The sequence below is a fragment of the Diabrotica virgifera genome, chromosome 2, assembly GCF_917563875.1.
Source record: "Diabrotica virgifera virgifera chromosome 2, PGI_DIABVI_V3a".
Classification (NCBI taxonomy): domain Eukaryota; kingdom Metazoa; phylum Arthropoda; class Insecta; order Coleoptera; family Chrysomelidae; genus Diabrotica; species Diabrotica virgifera.
The window spans coordinates 280,508,012-280,533,270 of NC_065444.1; the positions used below are offsets into that span (position 1 = coordinate 280,508,012).

Genomic DNA, 25,259 nt, shown 5'->3' on the forward strand with positions numbered 1-25,259 from the left:
CACGACTAGCGGCAATCGATTTAGCGTATAAAAATACTATGAAAAAGGCTACAAACTTGCTGTAGATAGCGCATTTCGACCTTTTGTGCGAATAAACTATTATTTTGTTATTAACAAAATAAGAACACATTTTGAGTAATCGCGACTAGTCGCATTCGATTCAGCGACCAAAAGTACACCAGAGAAGACCTTAACACTATCAATTTATTTACTGGGCTTCTAATAATTCCTGAAAAACACCTAATTTTAACATAATTTTTCAATTTAATTGTGGCTTATTTTCCATCTAAATAGTTAATTACCATAATTTGTTAATAACAATTAAACGCACCACATTTGGACTTCCAGACCACTTCCATTTTATTCAGCGACCCAAAAATTCTATAATACCACCATCAAATCGCGGCGAACTAAAAGTATCCACGGGACCCCCTATGTTGCGACTAGACTATATGTTATGCGACACCCAGAGATATATAATATACTCCATTTAATAATACAAGGCAAGGTAGACGGAAGAACAGGGCCAAGTCGAAGAAGAACGTCATGGCTTAAAAACCTGAGAGAATGGTTTAACTTAACAGATCCTCTGCATCCCTTTTCCGAGCTGCCGTCAACAAAATTACTATAGCAAATTTGATAGCCAACGCTCAATAATCGAGCACGGCACATGCAGACCAGGGCGGATCTGTAAAAATATTAGTACATTTGGACGTTAAGAGGTGACTCAAATTTTTTTGCGGAAATTGCTTGAAAATAAATCAAATAATAATATTTGAGTTATCCTCCCTCTCAAAAAGGTCCAGAACATTGTTTAAATAATCAAAATGTCAAAAAATTAAGGAAAAACTCGATTTTTTCTTGGTTTTTTGATTATAACTTTAAAAGTATTCATTTCCGAGAAAAGTTGTACTGACGTAAAAGTTGCGTATATAAATTTCCTACAATATAGAATTGGTTAAAAATTTAAAAAATAGTCACCCTTGTTACACAATAGCAATGATTGCGAAAAACCCATACAAAAACAAGTATTCGCATTTTACGTTTTTAAACCATTTATGCTACACTTAGGACCTTCATATTTCACCCAGAAAAACTTTATGATACAGTAAAATAATACGGTGAATTTCATTAAGATCGGTTCAATAGATTTTGCAAAATAAATTTCGCAATCCAGCTTTCGCAAAAAAAATTCATTTTTTCAAAATGTTACAGGACTGAAAATAAAGCAGATAGCAAGTTGAATTTTTTTTTGCTTATAGAAATATACTGTACCTTTCATTTGCAATTTTGCAGAATTAAAATCGATTAACACCACGGCGTCAGGAATCTTTTTAAATAAACGTGTATTATTGGTGCTACGCGCAGGACAGCGGATAGTTTGCTCTGATTGGTCATTCCAATGACCTTTAATAATTATTGACACATTTTAATTTTTATTACATTTTGATGTAAATACATAAATTTGTTTATTGCAAAATAAAAACACATACTCTATCCTTTGAAATAACACTTTTATTAGCAAAAAATTTCTTTGTTCATATATTTTAACTTAGGGAATAAAAGTTTATTATTTTTAAATATATACAATTGTTTAAACAATATTTCACAAACAATAATAAAATTAGTTTGATTTTTGTGGAATTAAAATACAACAAAATATAGAGTAAGAAAATATTATATTAGATAAAGATTGGAAGAAATTTTGGTGGAAATCAACTTGTGTCAATTCGAACACCGTTGTCCTGCGCGTAGCACCAAAAATTAATGTTCATTTAAAAAATTTCCAGACGCCGTGGTAATAAATCGATTTTAATTTTGCAAATTGCAAATGAAAGGTACAGTACACTTTTATAAGCAAAAAAATTTCAACTTGCCATCTGCTTTATTTTCGTTCCTGTAATATTTTGAAAAAATGAATTTTTTTTGCGAAAGCTGGATTGCGAAATTTATTTTGCAAAATCTATTGAACCGATCTTAATGAAATTTAGAGTATTATTTTACTGTATCATAAAGTTTTTCTGGGTGAAACATGAAGGTCCTAAGTGTATCATAAATGGTTGAAAAACGTAAAATGCCAATACTTGATTTTGTATGTTTTTTTCGCAAATATTGCTATTTTGCAACTAGGGTGACTATTTTTTAAATTTTTAACCAATTCTATATTATAGGAAATTTAATAACGCAACTTTTATGTTAGTACAACTTTTCTCCAAAATGAATACTTTTAAAGTTATAATCAAAAACGTAGAATAAAATCGAATTTTTCCTTAATTTTTTGCCATTTTGATTATTTAAACAATGTTCCGGGCCTTTTTGAGAGGGAGGATAACTCAAATATTATTATTTGATTTATTTTCAAGCAATTTCTGCAAAAAAGTATGAGTCACCTCTCAACGTCCATCTCAAAACAGATGGGCCCTGGACTAATGAAGCAGAAGGTACAAATCGCCATAGGGTGGAAGTATCGACAAACCGCACAAAAATGGAATGACTTGCTTAGGAAATCGATGAATAATAAGAAGAACGAGTAACTAAAATAAAACTGCAAAAGAAGGATAATAGACGAAGCAACGAACCACCAAAAAGCCCAAATCCTAGGAATTTTGTGCAGTAAGATGAATCGTCATGCAACTTTTTGCATTCGATTAGAGAGAGTGTCAGGCAATTTTGTGAACTAAATTGATCTCCGGCAAAAATTTTTGTGCATAAGTAAATGCATTTTCAAAGTGCATTTCGAAGAGATGGAAAATGAAACATTTAGAACTCAAGAAAAATTTAGAATGAACTAGAATATAGAGAAGAAATTGATGGAAATAAGTTCAATTTTTATACTTAAGGGTTTTGGAGGTCACTGAACACGAATTTTGTGACGACGATGGTCACCGAGGTACCTGCTGCCCACGGTGGAATTCGTCGCCTGGGACGATCGAATAATTCACGAGACGATCGAATTCGCGAAATGAAGATTGGATCGAAAAACTGAAAAATAAGTGTTCAATATTTTTCAAAAATCTATCTAATGACAGTAAACACGAATGGGGTGGAGGTAACTTTAAAATCTTAAATGGAAACCCCCATTTGTTATTGCAGTTTGGACTGTTTACGTAAAAATAAGAATTTTTATTCGAGACATTTTTTAGAATTGTGGATAGATGGCGCTGTAATCGGAAACAACGATTTATCGTGATACCATAGGTAAATTAGAGAAACGGTCTACAGTCGGAAAAATAAAAGAATACCCATGAACGAACATATAAAACACGCTGTATTCTCCTGCCACCGTATCACAAAGAAAATTGTCCAGTGCAAGTACATGTAACAATAATTATTACATGTACTTGCGCTGGCCAAATTTTTTGTGTGACACAGTGACAGGAAAATACAGCGTGTTTTATATGTTTGTTCATGGGTATTCTTTCATTTTTCCTACTGTAATATCCCGAGGAATACACTTCCAAATAAAAAAGCAAAAAATATGTGTTTAATATTTTTAAGAACCTATCGAATAACATCAAACACGACCTTCCACTCCACCCCCTGGAGGTGGAGTGGGGGTAACTTTAAAATCAAATAGGAATCCCCATGTTTTATTACAGGTTTGGATTCCTCATGAAAAAATAAGTAACATTTATTCGAAACATTTTTTAAAGTTGTTGCTAGATTGCGCTAATAAATAGTGTTATTCCGGTAAAGCACATCTATCCATAATTCGAAAAAATGTCTCGAATAAAAGTTACTTATTTTTACGTAAGGATTCCAAATCTGAAATAAAAAAGGGGCCTCCTATTTAAGATTTTAAAGTTACCACTCACCCCACCACCAGGGGGTGGAGTGGAGGGTCATGTTGGATGTTACTCGATAGGCTCTTGAAAAATATTAAACACGTATTTTTTGGTTTTTTATTTGGAAGTGTATTTCTCGGGATATAAGACCGTTTCTATAATTTACTTATGGTATCACGATAAATCGTTTTTTCCGATTACAGCCTCATCTATCCATAATTCGAAAAAGTGCCTCGAATAAAAGTTGCTTATTCTTACGTAAGCAATCCAAATCTGCGATAAAACTGGGGGTTTCCATTTAAGATTTTAAAGTTACCCCCACCCCACCTCCAGGGGGTAGAGTGGGGGGTCGTGTTTAGTGTCATTCGATAGAATTTTGAAAAATATTAAATACGTATTTTTCAGTTTTTCGATTCAATCTTCATTTCGCGAATTATTCGATCGTTCCGGGAATTATTCGATCGTCCCAGGCGACGAGCTCCACCCTGGGCACCAGGTACCTCGGAGTTCATCGTCGTCATGAAATTCGTCTTCAGTGAACTCTAAAACCCCCAGGTTTAAAAGTTAAACTCATTTCCGTCAATATTTGCTGATTTTTAAATTTTTAATTTTCCATCTCTTCGAGATGCACTTTGAAAATGCATTTTCTTATGCACAAATTATTTTGCCGGAGATCAATTTAGTTCACAGAATTGCCTGACACTGTCTCGAATCGAATGCAAAAAGTTGCATGACGCACAAAGTTCATCTTACTGCACAAAATTCCTAGGTTTACTGCTTCGTTGCCTGGTCTATAAGTAATACCTACCTATCGAAAATAAAATAAAAATTTAAATAAATAATTTTGTGAAAGCAAAATAATCTCAATATTCTCAAAAGATATTACAACCATTTGGTACTCTTATAACGAATAGGTAGCTACTGAGTACCTACCTACTTAGGTAGATACTCATAGGTGCAAAGAGTGTTTGACCAGTGCATACTCCCAATTCTCACATACTCATGCAAAACATGGACCTTGACCAAAGCAAACAATATAAAATAATGAAGATACAAAGAGCCGTGGACACAAAAGACAAAAAGCAAAACAACTGGATAAGAAATAAAACAAAAGTCAAAGACGCAGGACAACATACAGCCAGGCTAAAATGGAGTTTCGCAGGTCGTAACGCTAGAAAAACGGACAATAGGTGGAATACCAAGGTACGACAGTGGAGACCATGGTCAGGAAAGAGAGCAAGAGGACGACCCCAGATAAGATGGGGAGATGATATCGAGAAAGATAGGAGGAGCATTAACTGGAAACAAAAAGCACAAAACAGGCGAATAAAGGAAACTGGGGGAAGCCTATGTTCAAAATTGGACGAATTAAAGAGCAAAGAAGGTACTGAGGGAAACTGATATATTATTGCAAATATCAAAAATAATGCTAAAATACAACTTTTTGCGATCTTCTGGTTATAATAAAATATCAATACAATATCAGTTCGTAACACCCAAAAAATACATATTACATCTTGTTCTAAAAAGTTTTTCATTTTGCTCGTATTTGAGGCAATACACACATTTTAAAAATAGTTTAATATGTAAATTATAGAAAATATTATTTACCCTATCAAAAACAAATTTTCACGCTCTTTTAAATTTAAAAATTATAATGTAGGTATAAAGCATCAAACCAGTTTTTGAATGCCAGTTTACATTCAACATTTTGGAGACGTTTACAAAATTACAGGTGCAATGCTACATTTTTAATGATAAGATTATTTTTTTAGTTTGAATTTGGATGGCTATTCTTGTAACAAGTTCTTACCTTTTGTAATGCAGGCATGGCGATAACTTAAAACTAGAAACAGATCAATAGAGTCCATATATAAAAAATTGATTCAGTTTAAATAAAAATCTGCACAACACAATCACATTACAATTTAGCACGGAATTCTACACAAAATAAGGAAACGGCTAAAGAAGTTTTAAGATTTCTCGACGAAGTGGGGAGGAGCCGATTCATTTGATTGGTGCTTTTCGTTCGGAAGGGGAATATGCACGTGGAGTTCTTTTGTAAAAATGAAGCGTGCCCAACAATGCGTACAAAAAACGGGCAAAAACGTGAAGCTCTTATCAGCTGTGTTTCTATTGATATGTTTAATTTTTAACGTTATGGATAATTTTAAAATAGATCCACTTTAATTTTCGATAATTTGTTTCAATTTAAATACTTAAAGGTATAATACAATAAATGGATTATATGTATTATTTTAGATAGATAGTCATATTTAATATGACTATGGTTTTTAACAAAAGTTATTATTTTTTAAATTTACTTACCTATGCGTGCCTATATGCCTCAACCTCTAAGGTCATTGGCGTAGTACCTACAAATTAAAGTTTTACACAATTTATTTATTAGTAGGTACATTAAATGTGTACATAAATTTTATGGAATATAAGTAGGTATAATGACAAATTTTTCAAATCAGGCAAGGTATCTTGTACTTAATTTATATTGAAGTCTCTCCATGCAATAGAAAGGACTTCTTCTTCCTTCTTCTTGATGTGCGCATATCCTTGACAAAAAATGTTGGCGATCAATCATATCAACCTTTATCTTATCTGCAGCAGTGGAGCAGTGCGGAAAAGCTGCATAGTTGTTGTGTTTAACCAGGTTCTGAGGTTCAACTAGAATATTCATCTTCTTCCTGGACCTCGCTTTCCAACTATTTTTCCTTGCAAAATGTCTTGCAGGAGGGCATATCTGGATTCATTTCGCATAATGTGTCCAAAGTATTCCCACTTTCGAGATTTGATGGTGTTGATATACCTATCTTCATCTTGGTTCTTCTTCATTCTTCTGAAAACCTCGTAAGTCCAGGGGATTTTAAGTATTCTCTGATAAATATATAATTATTATCATCAATGGCGTTAACACTCTTCGTGAGGTCATGTGCCACTAATTCCCATTGTTTCACTCCCATTTTCTCCAGATCTTCTTTGACTGATTCTTTCTACCTGTTTCTAAGCCGTCTTACAGACCTTCTTCCATCTGGCCTTTCCCAGAAGACAGTGTTTATAAGGCGATTGTCGTTACTGCCTATCACATGCCCTACCCATCTGAGTCTATTTTTTTTATATCTAACTAGATTTTTCTTTCCAAATAGAGACTCTAACTCGTTATTTTATCTGCGCCTCCATTCGTTTGTCACGCTGTCCCTGCAAAGGCCATAATATATCATTCGAAGGATTTTACGTTCCCACACCAGCAAATTTATTATAAGTACCTATCTCTTTGTTAGCGTCCACGTTTCGCTTCCGCATACGTGACTGCTGGTCGTATTATATCGACCCATGCAACGAAGACTATCGTAACTCAAAAAACGTTACATTGTACTTACTATTATGGTATTATTATTCCTTTTAAGCTTTATTTGGTGGAAAAGTATCCTGGTATGAATTTTAAGGCAACCAGTAAAGCATTTGCATGTATATAGTAAGTTTACTGACCGACACTCCTGCAAGCGAAAACTATAGCACAACTATAATAGTAAGTTAAGTTACTGTAGTCTTCATTGCAAGAAACAGCGGAAGGTATTCCAAGTTTGAGTTAAACTGTTTAACTTACTATAGTTTTCTCTAGTTAGACTCTAATTTTAGATATTCCGATTAACTATAGAAATGTTTTTTATTACAATTTTTTGAATAGTACTGTTTTGCTTTAATAAATCTGTTACTAGTAAGTCTAGTCTAGAATAAGTATTTTTTCGGCAACTGTTTCGACGAAAACTATAGTAAGTCTACAAAATTTAGCAAAAAATCTGTTTTTTGTTATGTTTGATTTGTGAAATGGTCTTATAATATCTGGATTTTTGCACCTCGCGAAAGAAGTTTTGACTTCATTAGATGCTGCATTGCAAAGAAAAATTTATTTTCTGCCATTAAGTATTCGCGTTTCTGCTTCTCGCTCTATTTTGTTGTCATTTGTGATTGTTGCTCTTAGATATTTAAACTATTGATAACCACTTCGAAGTTATGATCGTATATAGTAATATTTTGCCTTATTCGCCGTCGTTCTTGTTGTGAGATGACCATGTATTTCATATTCTCTGATATAACCACATCTCAAATGTTTCCAATCTTCTGCACATATTTTCGATTAATGTCCACGATTCAACACTCGAGAGAGTTTGTTTATCTTCAAGGAGGCCCCCATCCGGTTTTGGTTCATTCTTTATTTATTATAGTGCTGAGGTGGTTGTAGGGCTTCACTCTCTCTACAGGGATTTGGTTGACGTATATTTGACCTTCTGTTATCTTTTTCTTGCTGACGATCATAAGCTTTGTCTTCTTTACGTTTATATTGAGTCCATATTGTTGACTATAATACGTGATGTGTTCATAAGGACTTGTAGGTCTTCTAAGCTGTCCGCAAATACTATGATGTCATCTGCATATCTAATGTTGTTGAGCAGGTACCCATTTAGTAGAGTAGGTACCTTTTTCAGTTTCGTGAAAAACTTCTATAAATATTCTTTCAGCGTAGAGATTGAAGATTAGATGAGACAAAATACAGCCTTGCCTCACTCCATGCATGATTTTCTCACATTCGGTGTGTTCACCTTCAACTCTTGGGATTTGCGGTCTGATTTCAGTAAAGGTTTCTAATTATTTTCAGATCTTGGTTAGTTATTCCTTCTTCTTTTAGCATTTGCATCATCTTGGCGTGCTGTATTCGATCAAACGCTTTCTCGTAATCAACCAGACATTCGTATACGTCACAATTGACGTCTCTGCATCTCTACAATAAGACTTGCACTGAAAACAAAGACTCTTGTATTAAATAGTGTGTTGTTACTGCCTTCTGGTTCTAATTAATTAAAAAGACTAAACACGTCTTACTATAAATTATATTTTATTCACTGGTATCCAATATCTAAACAATAACATTAATGATTCATAGCGCCTCGCCTTACTACATACTAACTTCTAATAATTATTTGTATATCTATATCCATACTGATTGCTCAGCGTGTTTTTATACCTATCTGAACCATAACAAATATAGTTCAAGTTCACTCGTAATAAACATGTGATACAAACTATAAGCTATTGTTTTTATGTATGTTCAATACCCTAAAGGTTAATAACATCATATTTAAATTATGATTTATACAGAGGGTTCATAATATACCACACTCTCTCTAACCAACAGCATTTATGAATCCGAACTTTGATTGGAGGAAATTTGACTTGCTCACAGCTTGTAAATTGTCTATAGATTATCTTTAATAATTTTCATTCCTTCTTTTCTGGTTTTTTGGAATGCAATTAACTCAGACTTCAGCCGTTCTGTTGGTATTTCTCCAGAGTTGTATATGTTGTTGAGTAATGTTTGTCATTATTGCTGTTGATGGTTTTAAGTGGTTGTACTTGTATACCTATTATCGCGACCTGCTACTTTACCGTCCTTTAGCTGTGCTGTTCAGAGTAAATTTCCTGCTGCAATATTCTTGGTCCATAATTTACCTCCCCTTCTAGCCCAAAGGTGGTATCTCTTTGGTCTTCAGAGTTTTCCTAGGTATTCTTTCCTTGTTCTTAGTTTACTCTCTTTATCTAAGACGATGTTTCCGTCAGAATCAGTTAGATTTCCTTTCTGTAACTTTCCTATGTACATTGTGACTATATCTCAATTTCCTGATATTTTACAATTGCTTCTGTTTCTTCCATTGCCCCGATTTTCCTTCCTATTGTTATCTTTTTCGCTTTATATCTGTCTGGGTTTTACTTAGATTTTCTTCTTTCGTCCATTAGTTTCAGGATCGTATCTGTCATCCATGATCTTTTCTGGATTACTTTATATGTCTTTAAGTGTTCTTTCTTTACATTTTGAACTATTTTTGTAATCTGTTCGACCTCTTTTTCTTCATTCGATTCGTTTCTGATCAGTCACTTGCTTGTTTAATGTCGCTTGGACCTTCATTTTCGTATTAAGGTCTCTCAGCATACGTATATTGCTTGAATATGATTTCCTTTTCTGCAATTTTTTGAATTTGACTTGGAATACTACCACCAGTGGAATGTGGTCACTCATCATGCAATCACGGTGAATGACAGGACGTGAAATGCAATTTTAGATTTCCCTTGTCGAGTATTTCGCCACTCTGTTATGCTTTATTTTTCCAACTTAAACTCAGATCAATAATTTCGAATTTTATTTCCCGACTTATTTGACTTTTGATAATTAACATCTTGATAGGTACGTATGTAGTTTTCTGGCTGTTTTTTCTCGCCTTTTTGAAATAGCGAGATTAGTTCGGTATTTCATTGTTTTAAACTTTGTATTATCTTCTTCCTTTGTAGTTATTTCTGGTGTTCTTGATTCTAACGTCATTTTTGTTGTCCTTTTCTATACAGTTTCTTTTGACTGTCAATTCATGTATCCTTTTCTACATATATCGAGTATATTACTTCTTCCGCTTTTTATAAAGCGCCATATTTCCTTTGCAATTATTACAATATTTGGGACATGTGATAAGAGCCGAAAGATAGAACATATACAGCACCTTGAGACTCATAATTCAAGGAAAAATAGAGGATATAGGAGACGCGTGTCTTGGTTGAAGAACCCCAGGAATGGTTTAGTTGCAGCTCAAGGCAATTGTTCAGAGCAGCTGCCTCGAAGGTCAGAATAGCCATGATGATTGCCAACCTTCGTCGCGGAGATGACACTTAAAGAAGAAGATATTTCCTTTCGTAGATCATGAAAATCATGTTCTATTTTTTTTAACTATGTTCTCAGCGTAATTTTTGATTCTTCTTACAACATTATGTGTTTTGTTTCTATTATACGGTTGTTGTGTCTTAGTTGACATATATTTCAAGTAAGGTTTTTTCTTTTCTTTACATTTTTCTTTCATTTCTATGCAGAATCATGAGATGTTTTGATCTGGGAACAAGTTAATTTATTTATATTTCTTAGTTCTTGATATTTTAGCAGAATAGTTCAACAGTAAGTTTTGATTTGCTGGACTGGATCTGAATGCTTCCAAGCATAACTTTAAAGCACTGTTGTGTGCAGGATTTGATTTCCTTTGAGGCCTTGCGACGATCATGTACATAAAGGGTATCTACATATTATATATTCTTAGCAACATTGTTTCTTCTGCTCCCTATTGAAAAATATGCCAGTTTTTATATTTAGTTTACTAGAACAGTTATCCTTAAACGTTTTTAAGTATAAATCTTTGGTTAAGAGTGTAGGAGCAAATTATCGGGCCAATGCTTTTTAAATGCATTCATTTTTTTCGAATCCTGAGAAAACTAATAGGTAAGTGTTTTTGAAAATTTTAAACGCTAATTGAAAGATTACATTATTACCGAGAGTCGAAAGTGTCTGAAAACTTCTATAATGTTTATTTTAATAAGTCACAGGGGTGAAAAACTAAGAGAAAATTTAGTGTGATTTTTAATTTCAAATATCTCATTCAAAATAAACTTTTTATTTATTCTAAGGGACTTTCGGCCGTCGGTAATAATGCAGTCTGTTACATTTTTCAAAAATATTTATTAGTTTTTTCAGGATTCGAAAAAATGAAGGCATTTAGAAAGCATTGGTCCGAAATTTTGCACCTATGCTCTCAAGACTATTTAAATTTCAGTAAAAACAATTTAGTATTTTGGCACATTTCATTTTATTTCGTGATTGTCTTGATAAAAAAAAATATTATATTGAGTATTGAAATAAATAAATTGACATATTGTATAAGAGAATATAAATATATGGAAAACATTTATTTTTATTATTTTCATATTAACAATACATATAGTACAACGCAAATAATCTGCGCCATCATTCCTTAACTATACCACTTGAATCTACCATATCAACTTCTATACTCATACTCATGTCAGACATAGCACTATTTTGTGTCGCATTGTCAGCCATATTTACACTCATGGAGGATTCGGCTGGTTTGGGTTCAACGTTGAAGTCTGGAATTTCATCTGGACAACCTAAAAAACCAAAACATCAATAACGATATAAAATAAAAAGTTGAGATGTTCTACATGTCTACATATTCTAGAATCAGCATCCGTTCCTTCCTATCATTCGCATTGGTTTTCCAATTTTGTACTCTTTATACTCGTAAGACGTCTTCCACCTGGTCCTTAAATCGTGCTTTGGTCCAATCTCTTCTCCACACTAATTCCATCTTATTTAAGTGGCCTAGCCACCGCAGGCTGTTTATTTTTATAGACCTACCAATACTAGGCTCACTATAAAGGCGGTAAAGCTCAAAATTATAGCGTCTATGCCATAATCCGTTTTAGTGCTGTCGCCAGGGGGGTACAACGACCTTTTTTTTATTCAGATGAACTTACCCAAGTTTTTTTTATGTATTTTGACCCGTAGAACACGAATTTTTTGGATAACAGTTGATCCGGATGTTGATAAGTTTGTTATAAACAAAGAACTTGAGGAATTACATAACAGCGATTTCTCGCAAAACACAACATTTTTTTGTATTTTTTGGGTCATTCTAAACAAAGAATGTTGTTACAAGTTTTTCGTAGGATGCATAGTTTTCGAGATAAACGCGGTTGAACTTTCAAAAAATCGAGAAATTGCAATTTTTGAATCCGAATAACTTTTGATTGAAAAACAAAATAGTAATTCTGCTTACCGCATTTGAAAGTTCAATCCAAATTATATCGGTTTTGGTTACTTGCATTGCTAAAAATTAATTTTTGAAGTTATACTTCTTTACCGGCGATAGAGGGTGATTTTTTTATATGTTAAAACCTATCAGCCCGGCGCATGCGCATTATAACTTTGTTTTGATTGGATGTTCAAATGACATGTCAAAAATTATCCGATATGGCAGCTGTGGTTTGGAGGTAAAGGTAAAGGTAAACAAATGTATAATATATTAGTTTTATTGTTGTGAGGACAGAAACAAAAAAGTTTACAATATTGTAGTGACTTTTAAATAGTTTTTAAAAGCAACAGGTACGTAATAATTGTTAATGTATCATGGGTATAAACCTACCTATTTGATCTGCCAAAATACATAGTATGTAATACTTTTATTTATATAATTTGATTACCATCAAAATTTCTATCAATATTCACCTAATATATTGTTTTTTACTCTATGTTTTGTTGTATTTTTTCAATTCTAAATCATTTCAATTCAAAATTAAAATAATTTGATCAATTTTCAAAATATCAAAATATCACAAGTTTAATCCGTTTAGTTAGTCGATCTTCGTAAATAATGACACATAGTGTCCGTGGCTAAGTGGAAAAGGCGAATGAATTCCAATACCAACCGCTCTTATCAGCGCTGGTTCGAGTCCCAATAGAAACTTTCTTTTTTGTTTTTTTTAATACATTTTATGATTGTAAGTATATTTATTATATAATTGTATTTTCAGAAAATACGTATTTAGTTAAAAAAATTTTCGACAATTAATGTTCAGACATCATTTGTGGCTTGTTTAATGTGTTTGTGTGTGTTTTATTCTTATTATTTTAATTTTTGGCACTGTTCTAATAAAAATGTTTGAGAAGTAGTAAGTATAAATTAGTTTAATATTTAAACAAAATATAAATAAAAAGTATATTAATTTCGTTTAAATCATATAATAGAAGTATAACTTCTTACGTGCGTACAAAGTACACACACATTCTTTTTTTTTTTATTGTCAAACAAAGCTATAACCAAATAGTGTTTTAATACATGCTACGTACAAATTGCCTGTTTGTAGGCGCGCCTACTCGTTCGATTTTATATGGGAGATGAATTGAAAAAATCACTCAAGCACTATGTGTTTATAGCTTTGTTTAACAATAAAAAAATTAATTTTTAGGAATGCAAATAATCAAATCCGGTATAATTTGACTTGAACTTTTTTCCGGTATAATTTGAATGATCCAAAAAAAATTCAAAAAAATGTTTTGTTTTGCGAAAAATCGCTGTTATATAATTCCTCATGTTCTTTGTTAATAACAATCTTATCGACATCCGGATCAAGTGTTACCCAAAAAATTCGTGTTTTACGGGTCAAAATACATAAAAAAACTTGGGTAAGTCCATCTGAATAAAGGAGGTCGTTGGAGGCCCCCCTAGCGACACGACTATTTTCCTGTACACCTTTATAAATGTGTCTGTGGTTTTTACATGAGGCTCAAAACATCGTAACTGTTCTTCATCACTTTTTGTTATCGTCCACGTTTCTGATGCTTAAGTGAGGACGGGCTTGATTATAGTTCTGTATATTAGTATTTTCGTTCTTTTGTGACTATGTTTGATGTTAAAAGTTTTTTTAATCCTAATTTAAGTTTTATATTTGCCAGATATATAAGTATATATTATGTACGTTATAACAAATATAACTAAAAATATTAAATTGTGTTTATCGGGTGTCCAAAAAGGATAACTGATTAATTTTTTTTATTAAAGAAAACAAAAAATAACGTGATTTTTGGAAAAGTATTGTTGAGAGGCCTCTAAGTTATGGGCTTAAATCTTGAGGATCTTATTTATTCATCATAATAAAGTGAAAAAATGATTATAGACCAGGTCGGATCTGTGAAAAAACGTCTATTTTTGGATGTGCGAGGTGGCATTCGGATTTTTGCAGATAAAGTTAGGTGACAACTTCAACAATAATAATTGACTTATGCTCCTTCTCAAATAGGTCCGGAACATTAATAAAAAATTAAAATATTTAAAAATTTCGAACAACATCGATTTTTTTCTACTTTCTTTGCTTATAACTTTAAAACGATTCGTTTTGGAATAAAGTCGTAGGGAAATAAAATAAAGATAATTGAATATTGTATGATAAACGACTGGTTAAAAATGTCTTAAATTAGTACCCTTTCTGCAAAATAGCAATAAATACAAAATAAGGGGGCAAAATAAGCCTGTTTTTATTCAATGTTTTTCAACTACTTAGAACTTTCGGAATTCGCTTAGAAAATTCTTACAACATACTTAAATCGTCCACCAAATTTCATTAAAATCGACCTGATAGATTTTGCATAATTTTGCAATCTATTTTTTTTTTAAAGTTCAAATTTTTTAAAAACTTTCTGAAGAAAAAGTAGACCATTTATAAGTTTGCTAATTTTTTTACATATAAACAGGTTCTCTACCTATCTAATACACTTTACAGAATTAAAATCGCATTATTGAAGCGGCCTCAGCACTATTTTAAAATTATAAACAATTTTTTGGCTCATAAACAAATACAGTGAGGACGTTTGAGTTGGCATAAATTCATTTTCTCGAGAATAGGCGTCTCTGGAGATAAATCCCGAAACAGGTTGATTTTTATTTTTAAATTCTAATTTTTTGGTATATACAGTAAAACCTATCAATAACGGTCACTAAAAATGACAGAACTATTGGCCGATATAAAAAAGTGGCCGCTAATACCAGGTTTTGTAGTCCAAAAATTTTGGTTTAGGGAACTTTGAAACTGGCCTTCTAGTTCAGGTTTCCGGTTTTGACATGTGGCTGTTAACACAGGTTTTACTGTATATCATACTAGTGACGTCATCCATCTGGGCGTGATGACGTAATCGATGATTTTTTAAATGAAAAAAGGTGCCGTGTGATAGCTCAATCGAAAGGCTATTCAATTTTGTATTCACTAATATAAACACTAAGATAATTATTTATACAGGGTTTGAATTAAATTAATTCCAATATTTAGATTACGTCATCACGCCCAGATGGATGACGTCACTAGTATGATATTTATGCCAAAAAATTATAATTTAAAAATAAAAATCGATCTGTTTCGGGATTTATCTCCAGAGTCGTCCATTCTCGAGAAAATGAATTTATTCCAACTCAAACTTCCTCACTGTATTTGTTTATAAGCCAAACAATTGTTTATAACTTTTAAACAGTGCTGAGGCCGTTTAAATAATCCGATTTTAATTCTGCGAAGTGTATTAGATAGGTAGAGAACCTCTTTATATGTAAAAAAATTAGCAAACTTCTAAATGGTCTACTTTTTGTTCAGAAAATTTTTAAAAAATTTGAACTTTTTTTTAAAAAACTTAGATTGAAAAATTTTTATGCAAAATCTATTAGATCGATTTTAATGAAATTTGGTGGACGGTTTAAGTATGTTGTAACAATTTTCTACGCGAATTATGAAGGTTCTAAGTGCAACCAAAGTGGTTGAAAAACATTGAATAAAAACAGTATTTTTTGCCCCCTTATTTTCTATTTATTGCTTGCTATTTTGCAGAAAGGGTAATAATTTAAGACATTTTAAAACAGTCGTATATTATACAAAATTCAATTATCTTTATTTTCTTTCGCTACGACTTTGTTCCAAAATGAATCGTTTTAAAGTTATAAGCAATGAAAGTAGAAAAAAGTCGATATTTTTCAAAAGTTTTAAATATTTAAATTTTTTTATTAATGTTCCGAGCATATTTGAGAAGGATGATAAATCAATTATAATTATTGAAGTTGTCACCTAACTTTATCTGCAAAAATCTGAATGCCACCTGTCACATCCACCTCAAAACAGATCCGCCCTGGTCTATTAGAAGAAAAAAATATATCGATTTATCTTTAACCACTCTACTAGGCACTACATATTGATTTTTGTAATGAAAAGAAAACCTGGCTACTCTTTTTGGACGCGTTTTATATGTTTTACCTGGATATGGAGGCTTTTCATCCGACAATTGATCAATAACATAGTTTAACATTGTCGTACTAAAAGCATCATCTCGTTTCAATCCTAACGCTTTATGGAACCATTCTACAGCTTGCTCATAATTTTCCATTAAAACATGAACGTAAGCTATGGCTGAATATGTACTTGCTGATTGGGGAGTCAACAATAATGCCTAAAGACAAGAAGTGTTAAACAATTTTATCTAATCTAACAATAAAACTCTGAAAAACTTTTGTTTTCAATACTTGCACAAAATTTATTATAAGTTAACGTTACTACAGCTCTTTCGGCAGAGTGCCTTTTTCAAGTGATGTATTTTACTATGTTTCTGAACTTTAAAGTCAATATGTTGAGGACGGATAGCTGTTTGTCTCAAGTTAGTGATTCAGAATTATATCTGTATTTGTTAATTTATCAACTTCCATAGATTCTAATACAGAGAGTTTAAGGCCTTTATTTTGAATATGCAGAATTTGAAACTCTTCATTAAAAGAATGATTATGATCTAGAAGGTGAAGTGGGTATGTAGAAGTGTCTGTTTTTCTATTGTTGAAAGCTCTTTTGTGTTCTGCAATAAGCTTGTTAAAGGTTTTGCCAGTTCGACCAATGTAAGTTTTTGGACAGTCACATGTCAGTTTGTATACACCAACTGTAATTGCTTTTTTTTGCTCTTACATTAGAATTTACAGAAAACAGTTGTAGTGACATTAACCATAATAGATTTTGTGAGAGAAAAGAAAACACATGTTTTTCAGTGTTTTACTATTAGGGGAGTTAAGATAGAACGAAAATATGCATTGTTTCGGAATAATTCAAACAAGCTTATATTTTTCTAAAACTTTTTTTATTAGTTTATGTACATGTTAAAGTAAAAATTTCTACTCACGGATTTTGCTGCTAATTGTTTATTAATTTTTTAAACAATAACAATTTTTTTGTACAAATAATTTTAAAAATATCGTTGAAATCATCATTTTACTTTGATCAAATATTTTTCTATTTTGTTTTTGATTATGCTGAATCCGAATATGACATTACTATTTGAAAATTCTTACACAGTAGTTCTTATACAGTATGTCTGCGTAGCTAGGAACCATGTGGAAAACTTTTTTATTATCAATTTTACGAAAAAAAGTTATTCTCCACAAAATACTCTACCTGGTCTACAATTTAAGACACAACCTTCAGATAACAAACTGTTTCAATTTTTTTATGAGGTATGTAAAAAAATATGAATTTCGCTTAACAGTTAAGTGCCCTTATAGTGCACAGTATTTCAATTAGAAGGATGTAATTGAAAATTGAAACTTAGTTTTTAATTCCAAACAACTTTTCTTAATAACAACTTTCGATATTGTGAAATTTAAAGGTACTTTACTCTTGAGTGAAATTCATATTTTTTGACATGCCTCGTATAAAATAATAAAATTTGATATCTCATGATTGCATCTTAGATTATATACGATGCAGAGTATTTTATAAAGATTTTTTATATAAATTTTATATATTTAATAATTTTTCGTAAAACTGATAATAAAAAAGTTATCAATAGGTTCCAATTTACGCCGACATACTGTATAAAAACATAAAAAAAAATTTTGTTGGACATTTATTATTGCTGAAGTTTATTATTAAATGAATTTTAGGTAAGTTTTACAGAAAAAAGTTTTGATCACTTTGTATAAACATTTTTTTAGCAGGTAATTTTCGGTTTTTGTATTACATTTTTTTATCTTCCTTAATTTTCTCAAAAAGAAATTGTGTATTTCATTTCTAAAGTAATAGTTATTTAGTACCAAGTCACTAAAGTGACTCTTTATCGACCGAGTCTGATATTACGAAAAGAGCGAGCGAGGCGAGTAACAGACGAGTTCGATAAGGAGTTTTTACTGACGTGGTACATACAAAATTTTATCGCCAACATATTTTTTTTTAATTTAATGTCGTCCGAACCACTGGGGTTATAAACGACAACAATGAAAAATACATATTAAAAATAAAAAGAGATTATAATATTAAGTAGATACATATGTACTAACAAAAAGTATACCTGAAAAATTTGTGATACAATTAAATGTCTTTTATTCCTATTTCCGTTAAAAACTGTATGATATTGTTGATATTTGTATTGTCTCTAAGAAGCTCAGATATGTACCTGGGAAGGTTGAGTTTATTTTTCGTTTGCTGGTATATTTGACAATCGGTTAAGATATGTTTTATTGATATACAATAATATTTGCCAACATAATTTGATATTGGTTTTAACACTTACTTCCTTACTTGCAATTTACAATTTAAGACCTTTTAAATTTTAGATGTCATAATAATTTCATGGCAGTGATGACAGATAACTTGCAAGATGGCCGCTTTCGATTTTTAATCGATAGTTATCAATATTGAATAATTACTAAATCGGTAAAGTTTTAGTTTATTTTATGTGAATATAATTGCAAAATACTACAGAATTTCACTTTTTGACATAAATTTAATTGATAATATCGCAAATTGCGTACAATATTTTTAATAATTAAAGTAAATAAACTAAAAAGGGGTAGTTCCCTGGGTTGGCTGTATACCTTATAGTTAAACAAACTGGAACATGAAGTAAAAACCACTTCTATGTAAAAGGTATATTTACTAAAAATTTTTAGAATCCCAATGGATTCAATAAAATGAGTTCATCAGAACGTTTTCAAACCTATCGGTCCATCATCAGTGAATTTGAATACTTGCAAAATAGCCCCAGAACCAAACAATGGTTGTGATTATAAATAAATCTAACTCTACCCGACTGAAACTCTACCCGAGGACCCAATCAACCATCTTCGGTCAACGATGACTACTCCGTAATTAATTACTCCGTAGTCATCGTTGACCGAAGATGGTTGATTGGGTCCTCGGGTAGAGTTTCACCATGTTCCCAGAGGTTTAATCCCTGAACATCGGCGTTTAGCCATTTTAAATTTATTTTAACATAATGTAGATTTATTTATAATCACAACCATTGTTTGGTTCTGGGGCTATTTTGCAAGTATTCAAATTCACTGATGATGGACCGATAGGTTTGAAAACGTTCTGATGAACTCATTTTATTGAATCCATTGGGATTCTAAAAATTTTTAGTAAATATAACTTTTACATAGAAGTGGTTTTTACTTCATGTTCCAGTTTGTTTAAAGTAAATAAATTTTAAGTCCACTCAAATACTCGCCATTCGATTACTGTCATTGACCACTTACATTCAATCTCGGTTAATTTAATTAATCGCGGCAGGTAAAGTAAAATTCTTCTTTCAGTACAATAAAGTGTTACTTTACTGCCGCAAATGGAGGCAAATGAGTACAATAATGAATGCCTTTAGTGACGGTTGGCGATAAAATAATTTGGTGCATTTTAAAGATTACATTCTAAGCTTTAAAAAAATCTATGAAATTATAATAAATCTGTTCAAGCTTGACTAATATCGTCTTAAAATGGTAGTAATTCTGTAAAACTACGAAGTTTTCAAAAATTACATTTTTTGGGACGTATAATTTGAATTAAATTTTTGAGATTTTTTTTTGAATGAAACATCGTTTAGTAAGATGTGCAAATTTGAGAGTTTTGTAAGTAAAATTTTATTAGTTACACATTTTTAAATCATTTTTAAACAAAATGCATGTAAAATGTAAGTCTCACTTTTCGCCCACACCGTACTTATGCCCATACATTTTATTTCTTTTATATTATAACCATAAGATAGCTTAATTCTCTTCTTTCATGTCTAATTTGTAAAATTTGTAAATAAATTAATAATATTCATCGTCTATTAAAACTTACTTGATTGTGATATTCCAACGCTTCTTTGTACTGTTTCATTTTGCGCAAAGTATGACCCAAATTATTTAGTAAAGGACTCCATCTCTGAGGGATAATACCCTTTCTAATACCTTTAACCCAGTCTAGAGCTGTTTTAAAATGAGATTCTGCAGATTCATAACTAAAATAAAAATTCTTTTTAGAAGAGCTGCAAATTTTGGTTTTGCGAGAGGTATTTAATACAGTAGACTCCCTCTATAACAAGAACTGAAATGGCAGACTAATTACCTCGTTATAAGCGGATCTCGTTATATCAGACAATAATATTGTGCATTTTCTAAAACAATAACTTCCTATAGTGAAGCCATTCGGAGCAATATAAGATACTAAAAATTGTTTCCTCGACAATAAGGCTTGGCCAACACAAATTGTAAATTTTTTTATAATATGTATTCAATATGGGTCGATACATAAACAGAACAGGAAGAAGTTTATTATAGTCGGTGGATTTTATTACAGCACTATCCTCGATAACCGCACAGATAGCGCAAAAACAGATATTTATCTGCTATTTATTCTGTTATTATAATTCATAAAATATGTATCTTTATCTGTTTTTGCGACACCGCAAAAACAGATAAAGATACATATTTTACGAATTCATTTTTCATCGTTATAACCAAATATGTCTCGTTATAGAGGTGTTACAATTCAATAGGAATTTCATGGGACATCTAGTGTACCTCGTTATAAGCGAAACCTCGTAATAACCGTGTTCGCTATAGGGAGAGTCTATTGTAGCTCTAAACACAAAAAAAAACAAAAATCATTATTGTCAGTAAGAATAAGATTAAAGACGAAAAAGTCTATATTAAAGCAAAAGCTTTAGAGAAAGTACCCAGATGCAATTAATTGGGATGGGAGCTAAATGGATAATGAGATCGCAGCTTTGAAATAAAATGACGCATTACTATGGCTAGAAGCGCATACAATAAGATGAAAGCAGTATGTATTATGCAATAGAGAACTCGGAACAGAAAATGACAACCAGAGTATTGAGGTGTATTCTCTGTATTAGAACTAGGGTATTGAGGTGTAGTCTCTGTCCTTTTCTATGGAGTTGAAGCCTGGACAATTATGAACGCAACAGAAAGAAGTCTTGCCAACTTTGAGATCTGGTGTTATCGAAGAATGTGGAAAATATCATGGACACAACACGTAACAAATACGGACACATTAAGAATGATTAAAAAAGAAATACTCAACACAAGGAAAGAAAAATGAGCTACATAGCCCGATAAGGGAACACAAAATTTCACGAAAACCTCCAAAAAATAAAGGAAGGATGAAAATTTGGGAATAGGTAGTTGAAATTGTCTATTATTATATAAGAAAAAGTTTACCATTCTACATCCCCTCCATTTTACAAAAATTGGGAAATACAGGGTGAAAAAATATACGTTCAAAATAAGCCCGGAATTGCATAAAATGACCCGTGTTGAGCTGGCCCCCCCCACTTGCAAAAATCAAAAAACAAATAGCCCTGATTTATGAGCTATTTATGAGCTCTCATATTCCGCAAACTAAAAATTTTGAGCTCGTTTCACTGAGCAGGAATTTGATACCTTAGTGGGGGGGGCTGAGTCAGCCCCCCCCACTACTTAAAAATAGGAATATTGAATCGGTTTTTGCGGCAGAATTACGAGCTATTTATGAGCTCTTGAAATTATATAGTTTCGATTTTTGAGCTCATCCCCTTCACCCCCAAACAACCCTTTAATTGATTTAACTTAAGAGAAAAATGCTGAGAAAACTTAAAATATATAATTCCTATAGGTTATATACTCTAAGAACAAAGTGCATTTCGATTATTGAGCTGCAACCCCTTCGCAAGAAACCACCCTATCTTCCCGGCTTAAGAGAAAGTTGTACTTAAAATGCATTAAACTAATTATTTGGCGACTACATATCATTTAATAATTTATAAGCTTCCAAATTACGCGCATTTAGATCAGTAAATTGCAATTTATTTTGTATAGTGCAGTCACTGAAGGTAAAAATCAACGATTACCTTCAATTTCGGTGAACCTTCATCGATTTTCACGAAAATTGGTCAGTGGTTAGAGAATACGTCAAGAAACAAAGCTGACATGGTACCACCTTGCGCCTTTACCCTGAGGGTGGATACCGCCCCTTCTCGGGGGTGAAAATTATTTTATTAAAAATAACTGCACAAATCAATAAAAGAACAAATTAAAAGCAAAATTTATTATATAAAGTTAATAAAATAAGTCAATACTTTTTAAGTTATTAAAGATCAAAGATTTTAATTATTCGTGAAAACAATGCATGTTATGAAGCGGTTTTTCGTAAGTCACTGAAAGGCTGTGTTTTTACAAAAAAGTTAATAGTAGTTTAATTCGTATAGCTTATATTCTAAGAATAAACTCTTAAATCACGCGCCTTTCGATTATAGAGCTACAACCCCTTCGTAAGAAAACCATCCCATATTCCCGGCTTAAGAGAGAGTTGTACTTAAAATAATTTAAATTAATTATTTGGCGACTACACATCGTTTAATAATTTATGAGCTTGCAAAATATACGCATCTCAATTATTGAATTGCCATTTTCTTTCTATAGTGCAGTCACTGAAGGTAAAAATCAACTATGACCTTCGATTTCGGTAAATCTCCATTCATCATTCACCATTCGGGAGTACAACACTCTCTTAAGCCGGGAATATGGGATGGTTTTCTTACGAAGGGGTTGTAGCTCTATAATCGAAAGGCGCGTGATTTAAGAGTTTATTCTTAGAATATAAGCTATACGAATTAAACTACTATTAACTTTTTTGTAAAAACATACAGCTTTTCAGTGATTTACGAAAAACCGCTTCATAACATGCATTTTTTTCCCGAATAATTAAAATCTTTGATCTTTAATAACTTAAAAAGTATTGACTTATTTTATTAACTTTATATAATAAATTTTGCTTTTAATTTGTTCTTTTATTGATTTGTGCAGTTATTTTTAATAAAATAATTTTCACCCCCGAGAAGGGGCGGTATCCACCCTCAGGGTAAAGGCGCAAGGTGGTACCATGTCACCTTTGTTTCTTGACGTATCCTCTAACCACTGACCAATTTTCGTGAAAATCGATGAAGGTTCACCGAAATTGAAGGTAATCGTTGATTTTTACCTTCAGTGACTGCACTATACAAAATAAATTGCAATTTACTGATATAAATGCGCGTAATTTGGAAGCTTATAAATTATTAAATGATATGTAGTCGCCAAATAATTAGTTTAATGCATTTTAAGTACAACTTTCTCTTAAGCCGGGAAGATAGGGTGGTTTCTTGCGAAGGGGTTGTAGCTCAATAATCGAAATGCACGTGATTTAATAGTTTATTCTTAGAGTATATAACCTATAGGAATTATATCCGCAATACGATATATTTTAAGTTTTCTCAGCATTTTTCTCTTAAGTTAAATCAATTAAAGGGTTGTTTGGGGGTGAAGGGGATGAGCTCAAAAATCGAAACTATATAATTTCAAGAGCTCATAAATAGCTCGTAATTCTGCCGCAAAAACCGATTCAATATTCCTATTTTTAAGTAGTGGGGGGGGCTGACTCAGCCCCCCCCCCCCACTAAGGTATCAAATTCCTGCTCAGTGGAACGAGCTCAAAATTTTTAGTTTGCGGACTATGAGAGCTCATAAATAGCTCATAAATCAGGGCTATTTGTTTTTTGATTTTTGCAAGTGGGGGGGGGCCAGCTCAACACGGGTCATAAAATGACTAATTCTAAGCAACTTTTGTTCTATAGAGCTTTTTCACTAAGTTAATACTTTTCGAGTTATTTGCGGGTGAATATGTTTATTTTTAACAAAAAAAAACATGTTTTTGGACGGTTTTTCGCAAATAACTCAAAAAGTAAGTATTTTAGCGAAAAAAATATTCTTAGAAAAAATAAAGCCTATAAAAAACTGGAAAAAATGGTGTATGCATGAGGTCTGTAGACCCAGTAGAAGTAGAGTTGTAGCTAATGAACAGTAGGTTCTTCTTCGTCAAATTCCAAATCTAATATTTCAATTTGAAATATGTAACCCAAAAACGGAGCTCTTTTCGGGGAAAATTCATCACAACTTTTTTAAAGTGTTTAAAAAAAGGTTTATTTTTGTTTTTTAAAAAAACTTTTAACATTAAAAGTAAGTGAGTTTCGCTCAAAATATTGCTGGTCTTTTTTATTTTTTGCTAAAAAAATCGCGAAAATCACCCCTAATTAGCTTCATAAATAAAATTAATCGTTACCGCTTCACAAGTTACTTTACTTATGATATTGTTTATATTATCTATAAGTTTCATTGGTTCAAAGTGCTCATTTTTGAAAAAAATTGGGTTTAAAATAAAACGTTTTTTTTTTAATTTTGAAAAAATGGATTTTTTTATGGAATTAACTTAAAAATTATTAGTAATACCAAAAATCGCAAAGAGTAATAAAATGTTCGTTTAGCTTTTCTGAATATTTTTGATTTTTTGTTTTCTTGTTAGACAAAAAGTGGTTATGCTATGGCTGTTCAAAATTTGCCTAAACTCTTGATTAGTTACTTGTTCAAGCCATTTTAAGTACAGCTTTTTCAAAAATAAACACTTTGAACCGATGAAACTTACAGATCATATAAATAATACATAAGCAAAGTAATTTGTCAAGTGGTAATGATAAAATTTGTTTGTGATGCTAATTAGGGGGTGATTTTCGCGATTTTTTTTACCAAAAAATAAAAGGGACCAACAATATTTTGAGCGTAACTCACTTACTTTTAATGTTAGAAATTAAAAAAAAAAAACAAAAATAAACCTTTTTTTAAACACTTTAAAAAAGTTAAAATGAATTTTCCCCGAAAAGTGCTCCGTTTTCGGGTTATTTCACATTGAAATATTCGATTTGGAATTTGACGAAGA

General features: G+C 31.8%; 2 protein-coding genes across 2 annotated transcripts in view; both read right to left on the reverse strand.

Annotated features, from left to right (window-relative positions):
• Positions 1-5,790, reverse strand: part of LOC126879889 (cytoplasmic polyadenylation element-binding protein 1) — a 69,032-nt gene extending 63,242 nt beyond the window's left edge. The window contains exon 1 of the mRNA XM_050643231.1: positions 5,599-5,790. Coding sequence (XP_050499188.1) covers positions 5,599-5,616 — 18 coding nt within the window. The 5' untranslated portion in view covers positions 5,617-5,790. The remainder of the gene's footprint in view (positions 1-5,598) is intronic.
• Positions 5,791-11,551: 5,761 nt separating this feature from the next.
• Positions 11,552-25,259, reverse strand: part of LOC126879888 (cell division cycle protein 16 homolog) — a 30,389-nt gene continuing 16,681 nt past the window's right edge. Inside the window, exons 10-12 of the mRNA XM_050643230.1 lie at positions 20,313-20,472; positions 16,473-16,665; positions 11,552-11,792 (exon numbers count right to left, since the gene is read on the reverse strand). Of these exons, the coding sequence (XP_050499187.1) occupies positions 11,629-11,792; positions 16,473-16,665; positions 20,313-20,472 (517 nt within the window). The 3' untranslated portion in view covers positions 11,552-11,628. The remainder of the gene's footprint in view (positions 11,793-16,472; positions 16,666-20,312; positions 20,473-25,259) is intronic.